General features: G+C 36.7%; 1 protein-coding gene and 1 long non-coding RNA gene across 4 annotated transcripts in view; one reads left to right on the top strand and one right to left on the bottom strand.

Annotated features, from left to right (window-relative positions):
• LOC139043137 (centromere-associated protein E-like) overlaps positions 1–21500 on the bottom strand; it is a 79788-nt gene that overhangs the window by 8958 nt on the left and 49330 nt on the right. Inside the window, exons 27-37 of the mRNA XM_070503444.1 lie at positions 21326–21484; positions 20860–21141; positions 20040–20198; positions 18972–19262; positions 18192–18350; positions 16423–16527; positions 13064–13282; positions 10949–11146; positions 9842–10045; positions 7756–7974; positions 4689–4874 (exon numbers count right to left, since the gene is read on the bottom strand). Coding sequence (XP_070359545.1) covers positions 4689–4874; positions 7756–7974; positions 9842–10045; positions 10949–11146; positions 13064–13282; positions 16423–16527; positions 18192–18350; positions 18972–19262; positions 20040–20198; positions 20860–21141; positions 21326–21484 — 2181 coding nt within the window. The remainder of the gene's footprint in view (positions 1–4688; positions 4875–7755; positions 7975–9841; positions 10046–10948; positions 11147–13063; positions 13283–16422; positions 16528–18191; positions 18351–18971; positions 19263–20039; positions 20199–20859; positions 21142–21325; positions 21485–21500) is intronic.
• LOC139043140 (uncharacterized) overlaps positions 1–21500 on the top strand; it is a 51080-nt gene that overhangs the window by 16707 nt on the left and 12873 nt on the right. The window contains exon 3 of one of the 3 annotated variants that reach the window (XR_011500221.1): positions 5042–5085. The exons of the other annotated variants lie outside the window; for them this stretch is intronic. This is a non-coding gene — a long non-coding RNA (uncharacterized lncRNA). The remainder of the gene's footprint in view (positions 1–5041; positions 5086–21500) is intronic. 3 annotated transcript variants of the gene reach the window in all.

Here is a 21500-nt window from a genome sequence, read left to right as displayed (position 1 = left end):
TTCATAGGGCAAACATTTTTAATTTAAATGAAGTCCAGTTTATCAATTTTTTTCCTTCATAGATTATGCTTTTGGTGTTGTATGTAAAAAAATGTCAATGCCAAACCCAAGGTCACCTCGATTTTCTCCTACGTTATCTTCTAGGCATTTTCTAGTTTTGTGTTTTAGATTTAGGTTACAATCAATTGAGTTAATTTTTGTGAAAGGTGCCCAGTTGTTCAGCACCGCTAGTTGATAAGACTACCCTTTTCCATTGAATTGCCTTTGCTCTTTTGTCAAAGATGAACTGACTATATTTGTGTGTATATATTTCTGGGCTCTCTATTTTGTTCCATTGATCTATTTGTATACATTTTGATTTAAAAGTTCAAAGAACTCTAAAAATATTTATTCATTTATGACACCTAAAAGAAAATTTCAATATATTCTAAAAATGGAGAAATTGCAGTAATTTTTTTGCCACAATATAATGAAATAAATTAGTCATATATAACAGTTTTAAAACAATTCTTGAGTAAAAGAAATTGAAATTGGAAATACTCTCTTAGAAATGAAAGACAGTGAGAATTCCTTATTTCAAACACATGACGTGTGCCCAAGCTGCACTCAGAAGCGCTGACAGCCTTAAACATCCTCTAGCCGCCTGAGGAGTCTGAGCGCCTGTGTTCTCAGTGAACAGCACCTGCTCATCCTATTTTAGATGGAGTCTGCTGAGAAACTTTCTTTGCTCTACCAGAAAAAGAATTCCTTTGAGATTCTGATTTGAATTACATTAACTTTAGAAATTAATTTGGGAAAAACTGATGGTTGTACAGTATTTAGGTTACAACCTAGGAAATAGCATATTTCTTATTTTAAACCACATGCTCTCCTATATTTCCTTTTAGAGTTTTGTTGTTCTTTTCATATATGTTGCCTCATTTTTTGTTAAGGTTAGTCACTTGAGCATTTTATATTTTGTGCCAGTTATAAATAAGATCTTTTTTTCCCACTGTGCAGGATGTCCCTAAAGTACTAGCACAGTTTGAATTTTTAACAAATTTACTGCTACTTGATATAAATAATTTGTAAAGATACAACAGAGGAAATGTATCAAGATTTAAACAAAACTGTTAATGAGTCATTTGTTCAAATTACTTTCTTCTATATTCACTTAATAAACCCTACATTATATTGGACAGCTATATCCAGGTGAATTAAAATAGTGGTGAATAGGTTAAAAGTTAATATCTTTGCATTTTACTATGCCAAATCTCGAGTTAAATATACTGTTGCATTTTATAGAATATTTATATAAAATACAGAAACAGATTCTTAAAAATTCAAACTGTATAAAGATTTTATGGATACCCTATACTTTGCTTTCTTTCCTCATGGATGCTGTACAATGGCATACTCTATTATATTATCTAAATGGTTACTTTTAGTATGCAGGAAAGATATTCCTCTCTCCATAGACACCTGTACCAATCTATACTGAGTGTGGAGAAATTTGTCGCTTACTCCCTTTTTCTTGAAACACTAGCTTCACTTATATGAAGAAACTGGAACCACTCTGTTGCCCAGACCCCCTTTTCTTTTTCACTCACTGGCTGCTCCATCTCAGTATCATTTGGTTACTCCACATCTCCTCTCCATTATGCTTATGCCCTCGTCCAGTCTCATGATTTTTATACGCTGATGATTCCCCAAACTTAAACCTCTCGCCTATATCTTGCTCAGACTCAGATATTCAATTGCCTAAGTCATATCTCAACTTGGGTGTCCCCAGTGGGCATTTCCAATTCAGCATGTCCAAAACTGAACTTTCCTGGTTTCAAACTTCCTCTTCTGGCAGTCTTTCCCATTTCCGTATGTAGCAACTCTATCTTCTTGGCTGCTCAGGCCAAAAACTTTGGAATCATCTCTGACTCCAAGAAATACGAGAGGTACGTGTTTGGCTTTCTCTTTGATAAATTGAATCTAAATATTTTGCAAAAAAAAAGAAATATGAGAGGAAGAGACATGTGCCACTTCTGGGCCAGAGCCTTTATGAGTACAGATTTTAAGACAATTTTTAGCTTCTCCATCTTGTCCCTTTTCTGTGAGCCTGAGCACGGACAGCTTACAACTGGGCTTTAACCATGCAGATGAAAACAGCACCAAGGAAGTGCTGGAGAAACAAGATGGGAGAAACGGGGGCCTCTGAATGACCATGTGGAAAGGAGCCACTTGCCAAGCTGGAACCCACACTTTTACGTGTGAAATAAGCTTCTGTTTTGTTTGAGCCATTGCATTTTGTGGTTCCCTTTGTTGTAGGAGCTGGCACGTCACTAACAAACACGCCTTCCTGGATTCTATTTTCAAAGGGCAGCCTTTAAAAATTTAAGTCAGACTATATCATTTTGCCAAAATCCTCTGATGACTTCCCATCTCATCCAGAATAAAACCCAAAGTGCTTACAAATAGCTTTCAAGATGCTTTATGATTTGGCTCTCTGCTACTTCTCACCTATTTCCCCTTCTATCCTTGCCCACGCTGCTCAGGAGACGCTGGCTTTCTTGCTGTTTCCTTGAATACATCTCAACTACTTCTGTGTTGTGGCCTTCGCATTTGCTACTTCTTTTGCCTAGAAGGCCCTTCCCTACCAGACAGCTCACACCATCACTTCGTCATCTTAATTGTGCGGCTCTCCTCAACTCCCCTTACAAAATCACACTCCTACTCACACCCACTCTCACCCTGCACCTATATACCTCTGTCTGGCTTAATATTTTTCCATTGCACTTCTCACCGTTTAACAAACATATATACTTGTTTATTTTCTGACTTCATGAAGCAGAATGTAAGCCTCTTCAAGGAGGCTTTATTTTTTTTCCATTGCAGTACACATGGCATCTAGAACAATGACCAACACATAGTAGGTATTCAACAAATACTTGCTGAATGAATAAAAATGTGATCATTTAGTTATTTAAAGTATTAAAAAATTACTCTCAAGGATTTTAAAGCTTTACAGTTGATTTTCTTGGTTTTTAGCTATACTAACAATTTCTAAAAACAAAATTAAGATTATTTTCTCTTGCCTCTCTGTTTCATGTCTCATTGAAAGAACCAGAATTTTTAGAACAATGTTAAATAATGAAAAGAGTAGGCATTCTTGGCTTGTTTCTAATTTTGGAATGAAGAGAAGAGACACTGGAGCAGGAACAGTGAACAAAATGCCTATTAGGATCCGACCCAAGTAGCAGAAGAGTGAGAAGTAGCTGTGGCTCAGACGAGGAAGGAAGGCTGTGATGAAGGAGGGTGCGACTTGTGTAACGGCATTCAAGCTCAAAAACATTTCAACTCTGCTCTTTCTAGAGAAAACAGGTTAGATTAAGCCCATAGGCTACCAGGTGGGACTCAATAACAGGGGATTAAGTAGAAAAAAATATAATTTTAAAATGTACTTATCTAACAGAGTATTAAATATTTAGATAAGAAGCATATTTTTTTGAAAAATAAAAAGAAAGTCTCAACAAGAAAAAAACCAACAACTCAATTAAAAAGTGGGCAAAGGATCTGAACAGAGATTTCTGCAAAGAAGATATATGGATGGCCAACAGGCTCATGAAAAGATGTTCAACATCATTAGCTATCAGGGAAATGCAAATCAAAACTACAATGAGATATCACCTCCCTCTGGTCAGAATGGCTATAATTAACAAGACAGGAAACAACAAGTGTTGGAGAGGATGTGGAGAGAAAGGAACCCTCAAACATTGCTGGTGGGAGTGCAAAGTGGTGAAGCCACTATGGAAAACAGTATGGAGATGCCTCAGAAAATTAAGAATAGATCTACCATATGATCCAGCTATCCCACTGCTGGGTATTTATCCAAAGAACTTGAAAACACAAAGGCATAAAAGATATATGCACCCCTATGTTCATCACATCATTATTCACAATAGCCAAGGCTTGTAAACAACCTAGGTGCCCATCAAGGGACGAATGGAAGATGTGGTATATATACACAATGGAATACTACTCAGCCATAAGAAATGATGAAATCTGGCCATTTGTGACAACATAGATGGACCTTGAGTGTATTATGCTAAGTGAAATAAGTCAGAGGGAGAAAGTCAAATACCATATGATCTCACTCATAAGTAGAAGATAAAAATGACAAACAAACACAGAGCAAGAGAGACTGGATTGGTGGTTACCAGAAGGGAAGGGAGGAGGGGGAAGGGCAAAAGGGGTGATTAGACACACGTGTGGTGATGGATAATTGGTCTTTGTGGGGTGAACATGATGTAATCTACACAGAATTCGAAATATATTATGATGTACACCTGAAAGTTATATAATGTTATAATCCAATGTTACTGCAATAATAAAAAATTAAAAAAAAACATATTTATGAAAAAATGTTGCAATATACTACTAGAGATATACAAACATACATCCTCTACATTTTTGGCATTCAGAAATTAAAGTGAAAATAAAAAATTTCCTTACTTTGAAAAGTAAAAAAATTAAAAAAAATTAAAAAAATAAGATATATTTTAAACTGTCAAGAATATTTATGTTTTTTAAAAATAATTTTTACAGGAAGATGAAAACAATCATTATTTGGCATGAAAATAAACGTATGCATTTATTTATATTTATTATGCATAATTTATAAAATTATGCCTTTATTTATAAAATGAGTTTTAAGTTACCTGAAGTACTTGGATCATTTCTTTTGTTTTTTCAAGGCATTTATTTGATTCATTAACTTGTGATTGAAGTTTTGCTATTATATCATTAGTCATCTCAAGCTCTTTCTGTATCTTTATAATCTTGTCTTCCTTTTGCATGGCAGTTTCTTTAGCTTCACGTAGTGAAGTTTCCAGCTCTTGAATCTTCTATTAAAAAAAACACACATATATAAGGTGTGCCTTGAAGACAGAATCACAGTTTATATGAAACAAAGATCATATATAGGCATTAATCTTTCAGATTGCATCAACATAGGATAGATGGAGACTCCAAATGTCACTCAATTTATACATGTATTATTTTTTTCATTTAGAAGCTGATCATTTAGGACTAAAAGAGGCCCAGATTTTATATAAGGTTAGTACTTATTTTATTTACTAGTTAGCATGGTGCTAAGCATATTAAATAGGCACTTACATTTTAAATTAACACTAATTACAGAAAGTATATTTGTTAATTGACACTTTAGAGGAATACATGTAACATATCTTTCCCTTTATTTTTATTACCTAGTTTTTATGCTGAAAAATACAAGTATGTGGAAAAATCCAAAGGCATATAATTAAGATTAAGTTCCCCCATCTCAGAACCCCCACTGACTCTAAAGCGATGACTACTAAACTCTTTCAAGTGTATCCTTCTAGAAATTTTCTATATGTATCTACGCATGTGAATATACAGTTTACAAAAACAGTAAGTCACACACACAATAGTGTGTAAGAAGAAAGTTCACACAGAATAGCGTGAAAGAAGAAAGAGCCAAAGCAGGACTGCATTCAAACATGAAGAAGACAGATATGACTACAGAAGAACTATACAACTTTAATGTAGACCATGAAGACACTGAAATTGTTAAAGGTTTTGTTTCCCTTGGTTCAGTCATCAGTTTAAATGGAGACCGCAGCCAAGAAATCAAGAGAAGACTGTGACTCAGAAGGGCAGCGATGGAAGAATCAGGAAAGATCATCAACAGTAAGGGAGTATCATTAGAGACCAAGGCCAAGATTATCAACATCCTCGCATTCCCAATTACTATGTGTGGGTGCGAAAGCTGGACAGTGAAGAAGGCTGACAGGAAAAAATGGACTCATTTGAGATATGGTGTTGGAGGAGAGCTCTACAGATACCCTGGACTGCCAGAAAAATGAACAAGTGGGTCCAAGAGCAAATTAAGCCTGACCTATCTCTGGAGGCAAAAACTGTAAAACTGAGACTATCCTACCTTGGGGACATGATGAAAAGTAAAAGGCAGCAGGAAAAGAGGAAGACGAAATACGAGATGGAGTAATTCCAGAAAGGAAGCCATAGGCGTGAGTCTACAGGAGCTGAGTAGGGCTCTTGAGGACAGGATATTGGACATCACTCATTCATAGAGTTGCCAGGAATCAGAGCTGACTCTACAGCACATAACAACAATAAATATATACTTCTGGTTTTTTGTGGGTTTTTATTGCTGAGGAAGATGAGCCCTGAGCTAATATCTATGTCAATCTTCCTCCATTTTATATGTGGATTGCTGCCACATCATGGCTGCCAATGAGTGGTGTAGGTCCGTGCCTGGGATCTGAACCATGAACTGGGCCGCCAAAGTAGAGCATGCAAACTTAACCACTATGCCATGGGGCTAGCCTCCTGCTTTTTAAAAAATTAAAAATTTTATTTTCACTTGATAATATATTTTCCAGATCTTTTCATTATCAACACATAGATCTCTCGCATTTTTGTTTTCATGGGTAAATATATCCTATTTCATGGAGGTACTATAAACTAGTTAACCTGTCACCTACTAATGAACATTTAGGTTATTTCCAGTTTTTTATAAATACAAAAATATCTTAATTTGTTCATAATATAAGACTGTTCACATATACACACATGCAGGTTTTCCTGGAAAATGTTTCTTTTTGGTCCACCTGGAATTTACTTTTGTTTAATGAATGAGGTAGGAGTCCAGACTTATTCTTCTAAGATGGCTAGTTGGTTGTTCTGATTCAAACATTAAGCAGACTATCTTTCCCCCGAGTTGACTGCTCCTACTGTCATGCACTGAATTCTCCTACTTGTTTGGGTGGACTGCCCAACTCTCTGCCTGCCCCACTGCTCTACCTCCACATCACTGACCTGCTCTGTGCTACTCTGATTTGGCCTAATTATCAAACTAATAACATACGATTTATTATCTGATGGGGTATTTCCTGGGGTCATTGAAAATGGGATTTCCTTGTGCTTGTTTATCTTATTGCTTTGGAAGATGGGTTTCATATTTCCACTATTTTTACCTCTACAGCTGACTGAGGTCTGTAGTGATCAGCAAATCAATAAACTCTATATTAGTGATCTTCTAGTTTCCACTAGTAATAATTATTAAACTGGCAGTTGATGTTTTATTATAAATATTTATTTTGGTAAAAATGCTAAGTTGTAATTCACTCGGGTTCCCCACTAAGACGTGTGTGCTAACAAAATAAAACAGCATGTTTGCTGTACAGATTCCCAAGTAAGGGCAGTTAATACAGTTATTGGATTATTCAAATAATGTACTGATTCTTGGGCACAGGTTAATCTGTATAAGAAATTTATTATACTTTTAGCCTCTTCCATTTTTGTTTTGATCACATTAACCAATATTAAAGACACTGATGATAATTAGAGAAAAGCTAAATTGCTCTTTCTCTCTAAACTAGTTTGGTACTATAGACATAGATTATAATTTAATAGAAAGTCACATGATTTAGAAAACTTATAATGTATGGTAATAACACCTTAAGTGGTATACATACCTATTAATCAAATTAAGGCATGAGTTACTTCTATTTTATAATTCAAAGGTAAGATCTTATGTAACATGTAGCTTTATAATTAGTTGAGTGAGCGCCCCAATAGAACTATATTTAAAAAACAAGTCCATCATGCATGTTCCCTAATACCTTCAATACTGTGATTTTGCTCTGAAATGTTACATATGATACATCTTTAACTCTACAATGAAGCTGCAAATTGAAAAACATCTTATAAGAAATCTCATACCTCTGTGGTTAGTTGTGTAGCTCTTGATGTGACATGAAGATTCTTATCGCCTTGTGTAGTAGGATTAACAAGGGCACCAGATGTTCGAGAGATCTTCAAAGTTTGATAGTTTTTCAACAGTTTTTCATTTTTCTCTTTCACTGATTTCAGGTCATGTTCCCATTCTTTGGTGATGGTCACATTTCTTTCCTCAAACTCTGTTGATTCATTCATTATAGCCTATTGAGTAGTAAAGACAACACTATAGCTTCTAAAATGAATTACGTATTAAAAAAACCACTATGGAAAATACTAGAGTTCTAGGACAAGGCATATGTTGAAATTCATTATTCAGAACATTCTAGAATAGTACTTTAAAAGAATGTGAACATTCTTTGTGGCTTGCACCAGTTCCTGACATTTCAGAAGACGCTGGATATTGATTATGAGAATAAAAGAAGAAAAAGGACTAGAGAGGATTCATATTGATCTGCAAGATGATAATCTCATTCTATTAGATCAGCACTGACATATGAAGAGGAATCTGAAGAACTGGTCAGGTTAAAATCATTATGTATGTTATGACATATATAATGTCATATATAAACATTAACTGACATCTAATAGCAGAGCATACCCAGTAAACTTAATAACAATCTATTTTCCTCTTTCATTTCAAACCTCAGTGTTTATAAGGAAAAAAATTTACTGACTTTTCGTAATCTGAAAATCTTCTATTTCCGTGCAGGGAGTAACAGCCAATCCATACCCTCATTACATCAAAGGCTGACTCACTCTGAAATTGCTTCTATCATCTTTTTACTTCCTATTCCTATGGGATGTACTTTTTGCTCTCATCATGAATGCCTTCTTGGCCTTACCTGTATCTTTCTTTGTGGCTTTATGGTAGTTCTGTGAGATGCGGATCCTAAATTAGTTGTTCTTGCTGGCACCCTGGACTCTCCTTGGTTCTGGACTACTGACCCCACACCACACCAAGTTATCAATTGCTATGCTCAGATGGTGGAAGAAGCCACATATCCATGCTGATCCACAGAGCAGAAATCTCTACTTTCTAACCACAAGTGAGCCCTCAATATTATGAGAAAAACACTGAATTATATGGAAATTATCTTATCCCAAACACTGGTTTTATGCTTTTCTTCATTGATTGTGGACCATTTTTTTTTATTTTAAAAGCTCATTTACTGTTTTGCTAGCTTGGGGTATTCGACAAATGGGATTCACTATCCACAGGAAAACCTTTTTTTAAAAATGTTATCTACATTTCAATGTGATTTAAGTATAGTTTCCAGATGAAATTAAAGTGTCAGGAAAGAACTACCCAAACAAATGAAATATAAAACCAGTCTTAGGAGCTATAATATTAATCTAGCTCCCTTTGCTCCAACTGCCTATATAACAAGCAACTTTCTGATTAATGACAATTTTACCAGGTGTATGAGGTAGAGATTACTTCAGAAAGCCGAATGAATCTTCTCATCAGTGGAAAGTAAAACAAATTAATAAAACTGATCTCAAGCAATATTGGTTCATATGAATCTGTCCACAAGGGCTGGTCACCTTGGGAACAATGATACAAACCACATGTTTGAACCTCACAGTTGAAGGATCAGCACGTATGATAGCAACAGCACCGAGGTGAGAAGCACAAGGCCTCACTAATTAGTGGACTAGAGCTGTCTTTGGCTTGACCACAGGTGCTGCCCACAGCCCTGAAACAGGCTAGCATCTCACCTTGTTTGAGGATACTTGGGGGAAAAGGCTCAGGTCTTACGGAAGCGAGAAAGGACAGAGGAAAATGGCAAGATTTGAGGTTTCACCAGTGGAAATGGATTGTTATACTGCAACATTTTATTATCTTCTTTACAAGTTGATATATTTAATTACCTTAAGGAAGCAAAATGTGTTAGAGGAAGAACACATTTACAGTCACTCTTTTTCAAATAAAAAAATAAAGAAGCATATACAAATAAATGAAAGAAAATATACTTAAAATTAAGTTGCTCTAAGTCTTTTTAAGAATGAGGCAGAAAAATTAAAGCAAACAAAAAAAAAGAATGAGCACAAAAAAAGTACTACTTACAATTATCTTTTTATTATAAAAGATATTCACTTCACAAATCCTATCATTTTCTTTCTGGATGCCATTTTTAAGCTTTTCTATATCAAAATGAGTATTCAACCACTCTTCCAAAAACTGGGTCATTTCTTTCCTATTACTCAGTACTTGTTGAAATTCCATCTTTACGCTGTGGAAGTCACATTCCGAAAAATCTTTGAGAATTTCCTGTGTGAAAAATAAGCATTGAATCTCCTGAATCTTAGGAAAGTTTTTATCTAAATATCAGACAAATATCATAAAAAGGGGAAAATAACCTTACTGAACTTTCACTTCTAATATTTTGAAGTAAACATAATTCTAATTTATCCTCATTATATTAGAAATATAATTCTAATTTAAATAATAAAATTTTGGCAGTATAGGCTATGTAACAGAGGCACATCTACAAATTCTGCCTTTTGGCATTTTTAAAACCTGTTCGAAACAATGAATCTGTGACAGTGTCTGAAGTGCTTCTGGATGCAGCTTTTCTGTGCATACAGCAGGCCTTGCATGCATACTGGGAACTGCAGGGGCCTCACACTGCTGGGTGAGAGCAGGACACTCCATGTGGGGTTGCTACAATACAAATGTCTGTGACTCCCAGTCACAGATCTAGGAAGTTTTAGAAGGCATTTGGAAACTTATTCTGGCCTTCCAAGAAATCCTACTTGCTGATATTAAGTCTACTTTTCTATATCTGTGTAGTTCTGAAAGGAGGCTAGTCTATGACTTGGCACTCTTTACATCTGGCCAGCTGTCATTCTGCAACCTATTTTTTTTCTCCCCAAAGCCCCAGTAGTACATAGTTGTATATCCTAGTTCTAGGTCCTTCTGGTTCTTCTCTGTGGGACACTGCCACAGCATGGCCTGATGAGCAGTGCCAGGTCCACACCTAGGATCTGAATCAGCGAACCCCATGCTGCCAAAGCAGAGCACAGGAACCCACTTGCTACGCCACCAGGCTGGCCCCTCTGCAAGCTGTTTTTAATTTCATAAATGAAAATGACTCTAAGCACATGAAGAGGTACCTTTCTATTTGATAAAAAGACTTAAAATCTAATTAAATCCATTTTAAATAAATCATACCTCAATATGTAGATCCATTTTCTGGCTCAACTGGAGGTCCCCTAATTCTCTGGATGGTACATCATCATCTTGTTGAAGATGCTGCATTTTACTTAGCAGTTCATTTTGCTTTTCCACTTCATCAATAAAAACCATTTCAAGTTTACTGATGGATTCATGTTGTTCTTCCTTTATCTTTGTAACATGGCTTAACACATACTTGCAGGAAAACATGAAACAAATTGGGAAATGAAACTTTTATCACGTTTAGAGGAAGTTCTAAACTCTCAAGACTAAGAGGTGGGGCGGCTTGTCTTGTTTGTCTCTATCCTCTGAGGAGTGAGGAAGAAGGGAAGAACCTCTCTCTATTCCCAAGTTTCTACTCTCAGCGTCTTCAGAGAGTGACTTCCAGACCTCTAGTTTCTTATTTCTGACTTCCTTCTGGAGCTACCTCAGGGATGTCCTACAGTTACCTCAGATTCAATATGTTTACAATGTAACATGATGCCTTTCCCTATAAACCCACCTTTTTCTATTGCCTCCTTTTGGTTAATTATATCACGCAGTTTTCCCAGTGAGATTCATTTCAACATCCTCTCCTGCCTATGTCAGCTGGGTGGCCAACGTGAGTGTGCCCTGCCTCAGGACTTACCTGTCAAGTGTGGCTTAAAGGGGACAAGAATTTGAATGCCCTGGTTCTATGGACCTCATGAATAAGTTCTGGATATCTGATTGTTAGGCTTTTGAAGACTATTAGAGCCTGAGGGGCAATCTACCTAGGTAGGGAAGATACCGCTTCCTACTTCCTCAACTTCCACAATTCCTTAACAATTTACAATCTGGCCTCTTTCCTAACCACTCAACTAAAACTGCTCTGACAAAGGTCACCAGTAAGCTCTATTGTCAACAATTGAGGGGATCTCTTCATTCATGTTCTGGCTGTCTGAAGCATCTGACACTCTTGACCACTTCATCTTTGACACACTCTCCACCACTGACTTGACCAATGGCACTTTTGCTCAGTTCTCTCTTATCTCTCTGACTTTTCCAACCTCAAACTCATGTGTTGCTCTCTTTTCTGCTACTGCCTCTTGAGAACTGATCTTTTCCAGAGTTCTCTTTTATCTTCACTCTATTATACTTCTGGGTGGCCTCATTCACACCTGTTGTACTATCTATCACCAAATGCTGATGGATCCCACATCTTTATCTGTGGTCCTGATTTTTCTCCTGACAAACCTCAGATTCACAACTAAAAGCCTACTTGGTTTCTCTTCCTGGATGTTCCATTATAGGTATTTCTATCTCAAAACATCTCAAATTAAACACCAGATCTCTCCTCCTGCCTCACCTGCCTTCTCCCTTTCGTTTTTTCTTTCTATCAGTTAATGGCACCACTATCCACAAACCCGGCTAAGCCCAAATCCTGGGGCTCAGTCTGAACTTCCCTCCCCTCCCTCCACTGTCAAGCACATGGACCTACTATTGTAAACTGCCAAATATTTCTTTAACTTCTTTCATCCTTTCCATCCCTATGAATCCTTCCCCCATAGTACTGTCACCCATCACATCTCATCAGGACAATTGTAACTGCCTCTTGTCTCTTCTCTCTGCCACCAGGCTTATCATCCCCTGCAGACTCATTTCTTCTTTGTCTGTAGTGAAGTCTCTACAATGGCAACCCGATCACATTACTGCCACCACTTAAAATAACTGTCCAGTGACCCCTCCTCATCTCTAAAATGAACTCTAAGCTTTACTGCTTGAGCCCAGCTTCCAGTCCAGTCTTGTCCAACTTGTTCTCCAGGACATTGTCCACTACTGCACTTCTCACCTGTTCAAATGTCTGCCTCACCCACTGGACTAGGAGAGATTTAGCGCTTGCTCATCTCTGTCTCCCCAGCACCCTGACACATTGTTAAGGCCAAAGGCAGAGCTCAGGTTTTGTTGAATGAGCAGGTCCTAGATGCACTGAGGATCCTGCACATGCTATTCTCAGACCCATGCCATCTTTAATTCAGTAGCAAATGTACTAATTAGCAAATACACCAACTCCCAAAGCAGGACTTAAATATACTGGTTTGTAACTGAAATTAATGGCAATATTTACAAAGATATTACTAAAACAGGTGGTACCTTGAGTTTCTTCATGACTCTGTGGAACTCCATGGAACATCTCTGGTTGGCAGTGAGAAGTTTCTGAATCTGTCTGGTTTGTGGATGTGGAAGTGAGAGGTTTGCTTTTACTCTAATTGAAAGCTCTCTTTGGGTTTCAATTTCCCTCTCCAAGTCAAGACAGAGTCCATTTAAGCACTCATAATGACTATCCATCTCTGTGTATCTCTTCAGAAGCTCCTAAAGGCAGTGAGAATTCATTCAATTTAATAATTCATTCTACTTTAACAATAAGTAGTCCTAGCTCTGGAATTGTAACAAAATTTATGCTTTAACACTTTCTATAGGGCAGAAATAAATTGAGACTTTTGTGTATAAAAAACAAAAAGAAAATGTTATTGTCGATTTTGGATTATAGAAATAATTATAATCATTGTGGAAATTTAAGAAGTTTAAACTGTAGGGGAGGAAGATATTTCCTCTACACGCTCTAGGTCCTTCTGGCTGGACAGCAAATTAAATTCACATGAGACAGAATAACAGGAGAAAATTAAACAAAGCTTTATAACATGTATACATGGGAGAGACCCAGGAAAACTGAGCAACTCACCAAAATGGCGGAAGCTCTCACCTTAAATATCATCTTCAGCTAAAGACAAAGGAGGATGTTGTGGGTAGGGGGAGTCAGTATGGGAGGTTACCAGACAAGTACAGTAAACAAGAGTAAGGTTATTATGCAGATTTAAGTCCTTGCCTTCCGCATTGATAAGAGTTTCTAGAGGTAAGGTCATCCCCCTTCTTCCTGGTACAGAGAGGGAGACATCTTTACAGATGGAGATTTCCCTTACAAATGGAAATGTCTCTTACAAAGGGTAACTTCTACTTTTCAGAGTTTCTCTCATGTCTGCAGTTTTTGAAAGTAACCAGCCCAAAATAATCTTCATGCCAAAGAGATATATCTTGGGGTGGCCAATTCTAATCCTCTATAAAACAGCTATAACAAAGAAAACCAGAAACAACCATTGTTATCATTTTGATACATTTTCTTTTAGTCTTCTAAACATCCATGATTTGAATGAACATTTACAAAGTTGGAAGAGAAATTTGCATGAATTCAATCTAGTATGTATTGTAGCTCAAGGCTGAATGCTAGCTTCTGTTGACAATAGGTGGTGTGAGTGAGCAGATAAAACTGATGAGGATCAAGGATGCCTCAGGGAGAAAAGCCCAAGGCTTCCTGGCCTACATACCAATCTATATCATCCTCACAGAAGCATGGGACATCCTGACCTCATTCAATCTGATTCTTACCCAAAGTTATAAGACCACCTGATAACCAGACTCCACCTGCACTGATACTTTTTTTACCTAATTTTTCCTTTGTCTTGTAAAGAAGCAACTCACATACTTATGCCTTATAAATTTAGCCCTACCCTCAACCCATGTTTGCAGCTCTTCACTGCCCATAGGTCCTGTCCCCATGCTACTCCATGCTACTTCCTGAATAAAAGAGCACTACTGCCAGACCTTGAGAGTCCAAGAAATGTTTCTTTCGACTCCTCAGCTCACTGAGCCAGCATCAAAACGAGTGACAACAAATCACATGACCTACGTTCTATTATCTGCCTAGAATCTGAGATTTCTCACCTTTTATCAGAGTTAGAGTTCAGGTTCTAGCCCTGTCACTTCCTGACTGGGGAAATCCTTGAGCCATTCTCCCAACTACAAAATGAAGAGTACAATAATTTCCACAAAGTTTTCTAGGGAATTAAGTAAAATGTTAGATAATATCTAAATATAACCTATAAAATACATACAGACACTATAAATTAAAGGAAATAAAATTACATTTGTAGAAATGCTTCTATACCCAAGTTTTAAACTTAGACTTGGTTTCAAATCCTAATTTTACCAATTTACCAGCTGTGTGACCTTGGGCAATGACTAAACTTCCTCCTGGGCCTCAATTTCTTTGTTTATAAATGGAACAATAAACTCTGTCTCATGAGGTAAAGCACCCAGTCTAGTGCCTTGTGTATGGCAGACACCCATTAGGCCTAGGCCCAGCAGCTCAACTTTCTAGAGACCAGACAGGTGACAAGCTGGTCAGGGCACAGGTGGAAGAACACTTTACATTCAATCGGGTATTAACATATTTAGTTCAGGGTGCTAAACAATAGAGTAAGGGGCTTCTGACAATAATGAGCTCTCCTTTTAATAATTTAAGGAAAACCTAGATAGATGTTCATTAATCTGGGATGTTGGAGAGGGGATTCTTGCCTTTGGTCTTAGGAGGAATCACCTTATGGTTGGAGCAGCACTGTCTAGTCATTCATTTGTACTTTTAATAAATACATATTGAAGGCTGACTTCTGTCAGGACTGTGCTAAGTGATGCAGCCATAAACAACACACAGAAGTCTTTAGGGATCTTGTGTTCTAATAGGGGTGACAGTAAATCCTGTTGGCTTTACCCTCACTACATGTTCAGAATCCACACACTTCTCACTGCTTCCACTACTACCTCTCTGGGCCAAGCCATCACCATCTTCGCATGATTACTGAAATTAGTCTTTCAAATAGTCTTCCTGCTATCACTTAATTTTCAACACAACAATCAGAGCTATCCCTTTAAAATGTAAGTCAGACCATGTCTCTCTTGTGGTCAAAACTCTCCAGTGGATCCACATCTCGTTCAGAGTAAAACCCAAAGTCTTTTAAAAGCCCCACAGCCTGCTTCCTCCTGTTAACTCTGACCTCGTTTCTCATTAGCTTTCCCCCTTGTTGATGTTGCTGGAGCCCACTAGGCAGCTTCTGCTTCAGGAGCTCTGTCCTTGCTGTTCTCCCTGCCTGTTCTGCTCTCCACCAGATACCTGTATGTCTCAACCATTGACTCCTTTCAGGTATCTGCTGAAATACCACCTTTCCAGTGAAGCCTCAAAATCATAAACCCTACTGTTTTTTTTCAAAGATTGGCACCTGAGCTAACATCTGTTGCCAATCTTTTTTCTTCTTCTCCCCAAAGCCTCCCCAGTACATAATTGTATATTCTAGTTGTGAGTGCCTCTGGTTTTGCTATGTGGGATGCTGCCTCAGCGTGGCCTGACAAGCGGTGCCATGTCTGTGCCCAGGATCTGAACTGGGGAAACCCTGGGCTGCCGAAGCGGGAGCAGAAACTTAACCACTTGGCCCCAGGGCCGGCCCCAAACCCCACTGTTTTGTTTGTGTATGTATGCATGTATGCACACACATATCTGTACTAGATTATGAAGTTTAGAAGAATACTGAGCATTATCTATTCATTCCATAGAGGTGCCTGTGACTCCTCAGGCCTTTGGAAGGGCCCCAATATTTATTTGTAATTTGAACAGGGGCACTTACTTTTATCCTAAAGCACTTTTCTCTCAGGCTTTCTGTAAGGTGCTGTTTTCCATCACATAGCAACATTTTTTCATATTTTAATACCTCTTTGATGTTCTGTTGGTCCTGCTTGGATGGAAAGAAATAAACAAGGCTTCAGCTATAACTCCATTCATATATAATGTCTAATCATTTACTTTTTCAATTACACATTGTACATTATTTCAATAATGGAATCAAATATTATACTTGTAACACAAAAAAATGTAAAAAATGGTCAGAAAATGAATAATAGTATCATGAAGTCTTTTAGTGAGTAACCTCAACTCATTGGGGAAAAAAGTGGGAGAACCACATATTTTTTGGAGACAGAATCTGTTCCTGTAACGTTCATAGCTGCAAATTAGGTTTTAGATTTATCTCTGGTTCCTACTCTTCCAGATCTCTGCAGTAGAATAATTATTGCCAACTAAACATGCTAGCACGACTGTCTGTACTGTCCATGGTGCTCCAAGCTCCATTCATATATTCTTCCCAGCACCTTGGACCAGAAAATTCATACCCTGCCTACATTTTGTATTTCTGACTACAAGTACAAAACAAAACATTTTCTCCCATTTGTTTATCTTATTTACTGCAGTACCCAGAAGACTAATTGTTCAATGAATATTTGTTGAATGAATTAAATCTCTTTATAAATTTAGTTAGGGTCCACATAAATATGATTCCCAAGTGTCTGATGTTTCTATTGAGATTGCAAATGATACTGTTTTCCACTTTATTCTTTCTTCACTATTGAAATATGAGAATGAAAAAGATTTTTATAGATTTCATAAACTTTCTTATTGATCTGAAGTTTACATTACTTTTTAGAGGATTCAGTTCAATTTCTTTTTTTGTATTCATCTTGCCTTCTTCCCTTCTAATGTCACTAACAAGAGCCCACGTCTAACCCTATCAGGTAGAGATAGAGAGATGGGCTATTTAATCTTTTGTAAATCGAATCCTTCAACTATTTCTCCATTGAGAATAATGCTATTTCTTGGTTTAAAAACTCTTTTAAAATTTCATTAAAGAAAATAGTCTGCTTATTTAACAAATTTTTTCTTAAAAATAAAGAATTAAAATGGTATTTTCTGAAATAGATTTTAGCTTCTTTTAAAACTGTACTTGCCTGTTTGTGTGAAAAGTTATAGTAATAGTTTTCCCATTATCCTCCGTTTGTAGAAATTTCCCAGAAAAAAAAAGTAAAAACATTGCTACCCTTTTCAAAAAAGCTTGTTTCTTATAAATAGTTACTAGATAGGGGTAGATTCTGAACTCGCTCTAGCTATCATTTCTCTTAAGGTTTCTCTGAATTGGTCTCTTTCCATTTTTGAGAGACTTTTATGCTCCTTAGCTCATCTCTCTCCTCAGCTACAATTCTTATTTCTTCAAGGCTTTCATAAAGTTTCTTAGTCAAGTGTAAGTTATCCATTTCCACATTTTGCATAGATAAATTTTGGGCCTCAAACTGCTTCTTCAATCCTTCCGTTTCATTCATTTTTTAATGAGTTTTACTGACATCTTCTTTCACTTTAAGAAGTTGAAGCTCTTTTTTCTGAAGTTCTCGGATCTTGAGATAATTATAAAACAAGTTAGAATGCAAACAGAACTCCTTCAAGGACGGAAAATAGTCTATTTGTTACATACAAGCACATATCTATGTCTATATATCTATTTCTATCTCCTTGCTGAGTCTACAAATAATTTTGGACACAACTACTCCCAAAAGAATAAAACAACAATACCTTTTCCTGTAATTCATCTTTTGCCTTATTTAAATCCTTTTGAATATTTGAAATCTGGGTTGTCTTTTCTGAAACTCTCTCTCTGAATTTATCAATAGTTTCCTGGTGTTCTTTCAAATGCATACGAGCAATTTTCAGTTCTTGTTGTGTTTCCAGATCCTTTATTATTAGAAGAAATTGAGAAATATGATAATATAAAGGCACATTATCTTTTCTTAATGATGAACTAGTTAAAGTAAAAAAATGCATTCTCACAGTTAAAAACCACCAACACACCACCCCCAAATCAGAACAGTATGGAAGGATAGAGAGTACAGACCCTGTCCCTCACCTCGCCCATCCTAGTCCTGCTCCTTGTTGAACTGGCTGCTTGCTCTTCTCCTTTCAGACCCCTTGGACACCCTTCTAGATCAACGTCACAGAAAAAGTGTCCCATTCTTATGCTTAGTGTTCCCTTATACAGACAAACCCCACTTAGCCAGTGCCTTATGGCGGACACTTGGATTGCTTTTAGCTTTTGTTTACCACAAACAATGCTGCAGTGAATGCTGTTGTATTTCTGCCCAAATGTGTGAATGTATTGGTTGGATAAATTCCTAGGAATGGAATTGCTGTAACAAACGTATATGCTGATAAATTTTTAATAAGATATTGTCAAACTGTCTCCCTAAAAGGCTCTAACATTTACTTTTTCACCAACAGTATCATTTATTTAAAAGAGAAGGAAGCTTCTTGTATTAAAAATATGTGTGCTGGACAGGAAGAAAGAGTATAACTCACTCTAGCTATGGTTTCTTGTAGGTTTGCCTTCAGTTGGTCTCTCTCCAGTTTGAGTGCCTCTTCCACTTTTCTTAGATTATCTCTTTCTTTCATTACAGATTTCATTTCTTCAAGATTTTCATGAAGTTTCTGAGCCAAGTTTAAGTTTTCCGTTTCTATTTTATCCAGAGTTAAACTTTGGGCCTTGAATTGTTTCTTCAATCGCTCTATCTCGGACATTTTTTTCTGTGTCTCACTGACATCTTCTTTTAACTTAAAAAGCTGATGTTCATTTGCCTTAAGTTCTTGGATCTTATCAAGATAATCATAAAATAACATGTCAGGATACAGATGGTTTTTAAGACAAGTATAAAGAATAGTTTCTAAATTGATTAAGACAATAGGCTTCTAATGTCACTCATTAATATTCTGCATAATTCCACACAGAAGTTATTTTCTTTTGAGATTATATACGTAAGTGTATATATATATACACACAAGTGTGTACATATGTACATATACACACAAGTGTACATATATATACATATATATACTTGTGCATATATACACATGTATATAGATGCACTCATGTACATATACACATAAGTGCACTAATCTTAAGTGTATAGTTCAATTATTCTTGACATATGTTTACATCTATGTAATAACAACCCAGATTAAAATATAGAACATTTCTAGCACCCCAAAAAGTTCCTGTGTGCCCCCTTACTACAGCCAACCACTATCATGACCTTGGTCATCTTAGGTGACTTTGCCTGTTTTTGAACTTATAAACCACAAGGTGTAAATCCATTCTCCCAGTGAAAGGCATCTGAGTTGTTTTCAGTTTTTCACTATTATGATTAGAGCTGCTATGAACATTCTTGTACATATCTTTATGTGGAAGTATGCGTTCTTTTCTCTCAGGTACATACCTATAATCGCTGGGCCACAGGCATGTACATGTTCAGTGTCAGTAAACACTGCCAACGTGTCTTCCAATGTGGCTAAACTATTTCATATCCCCAGAGGATTATAGGCACAAATAAGTCAGACAGCCAATCAAATAACCCTCCCCTCCCCCCATACCTTTTCTTGTAATTTAGTGTTTGAATTTTCTAAATCCATCTGCATATTTGATATTTCATCTGTCTTCTCAGAAACAATCCCTCTGAGTTTATCAATAATTTCCTGGTGCTCCTTCAGATGCATGTGAGCAATTCTTAGTTCCTCTTGTTTTTCCAGATTCTTCATCATTAGAGAAATTTTGAGAACAGTGACATATCTTAATGTTAAAATGTTAGTATTTTTTTAATGAAAATAACATATTTTCTTAGTAAAAATAATAAAACTATTACTTCTTACTCTGTATTTTTGTTGTTAGAAAGTGATAAGCTTTTCCTCCCCGTCCCCACCTCCCACAGCCTGCTCCCACTTTCCAGAGGCAAACATGTTATATGTGCACTATTCTACAGCTTGCTTTTCCTCCTAAGAGTCATTCTGGGCTTTCCATATTAGGACGGTCAAATCTATTCCATTTTTTTATTAGGTGTTGCATAGTATTCTGACATATTGCTCTTGTTTACCCAGTTTCCTTCTGATGGACATTCAGATTGTATCCCATTTTTTATTACAAATTGCTACAATGAACAACACTGTGGTGTATATATGTGTATGTATATATATATATTTCTTTATCTTAACAATTGATTAAGTATACATGTAGGATAAAGTCTATGAAGAAAATATTGCTTACAGAATTTACAATTTTCAAGAACAATACCAAGTTACGTGCCTAAAAGTTTCTATCAGTTCACTCACACCAGCAGCACCATCATGTGAAAGCAGGGCTCACTGCTGTCAGCAAAGCCCACGCTTCCTCACGAGGGAGGGAAGGAGTATCGCTTACTGTAGCTTCCGTCTCTCGCAGGCTTTCCCTGAGCTGCTCTCGCTCCGTTCTGAGGGTTTCCTCCACTCTTCTGAGGCCATCTCTTTCCTTAGCAACAAGTTTTATTTCTTCAAGGTTCTCAAGATGTTTCTGAGTCAATTTGAACTTCTCTGTTTCTATAGTTTCCAGAGTTGAATTCTGGGCCTCTAATTGCTTCTTCAATTGCTCTGTTTGATGCATATTTTCCTTGAGATCATTTTTTGCCTTAAGAAGTTGATGTTCTTTCTCCTGAAGTTCTTGGATCTTGAGATAAGCATACAATAAATTATGATATAGATAGATTTGATAAAAAGCTAAATAATAGTTTCTAAATTAATAGGCAAATCTTTACTTGTCTCCAATTTTAGGCTAACTCATATCTTGTTTCTTTACACAAAAGACCTGATTCAAACTCTCAGCTACTCAGATAACAACTTTAAAAAAATACCTGTGCTTTTAAGGCAGTATTTGTGTTTTCTAAATGTATTTGCATATTTAATATTTCATCTGTCTTCTCTGAAACAACTTCTCTGAGTTTATCAATAGTTTCTTGGTGTTCTTTCAGATGCATGTGCGCAATTTTGAGTTCTTCTTTTGTTTCCAGACCCTTTATTAGCATGTGA

Source organism: Equus asinus, unplaced genomic scaffold, assembly GCF_041296235.1.
Source record: "Equus asinus isolate D_3611 breed Donkey unplaced genomic scaffold, EquAss-T2T_v2 contig_176, whole genome shotgun sequence".
NCBI classification, from domain to species: Eukaryota; Metazoa; Chordata; class Mammalia; order Perissodactyla; family Equidae; genus Equus; species Equus asinus.
This window is presented reverse-complemented; position numbering and strand designations above follow the sequence as displayed.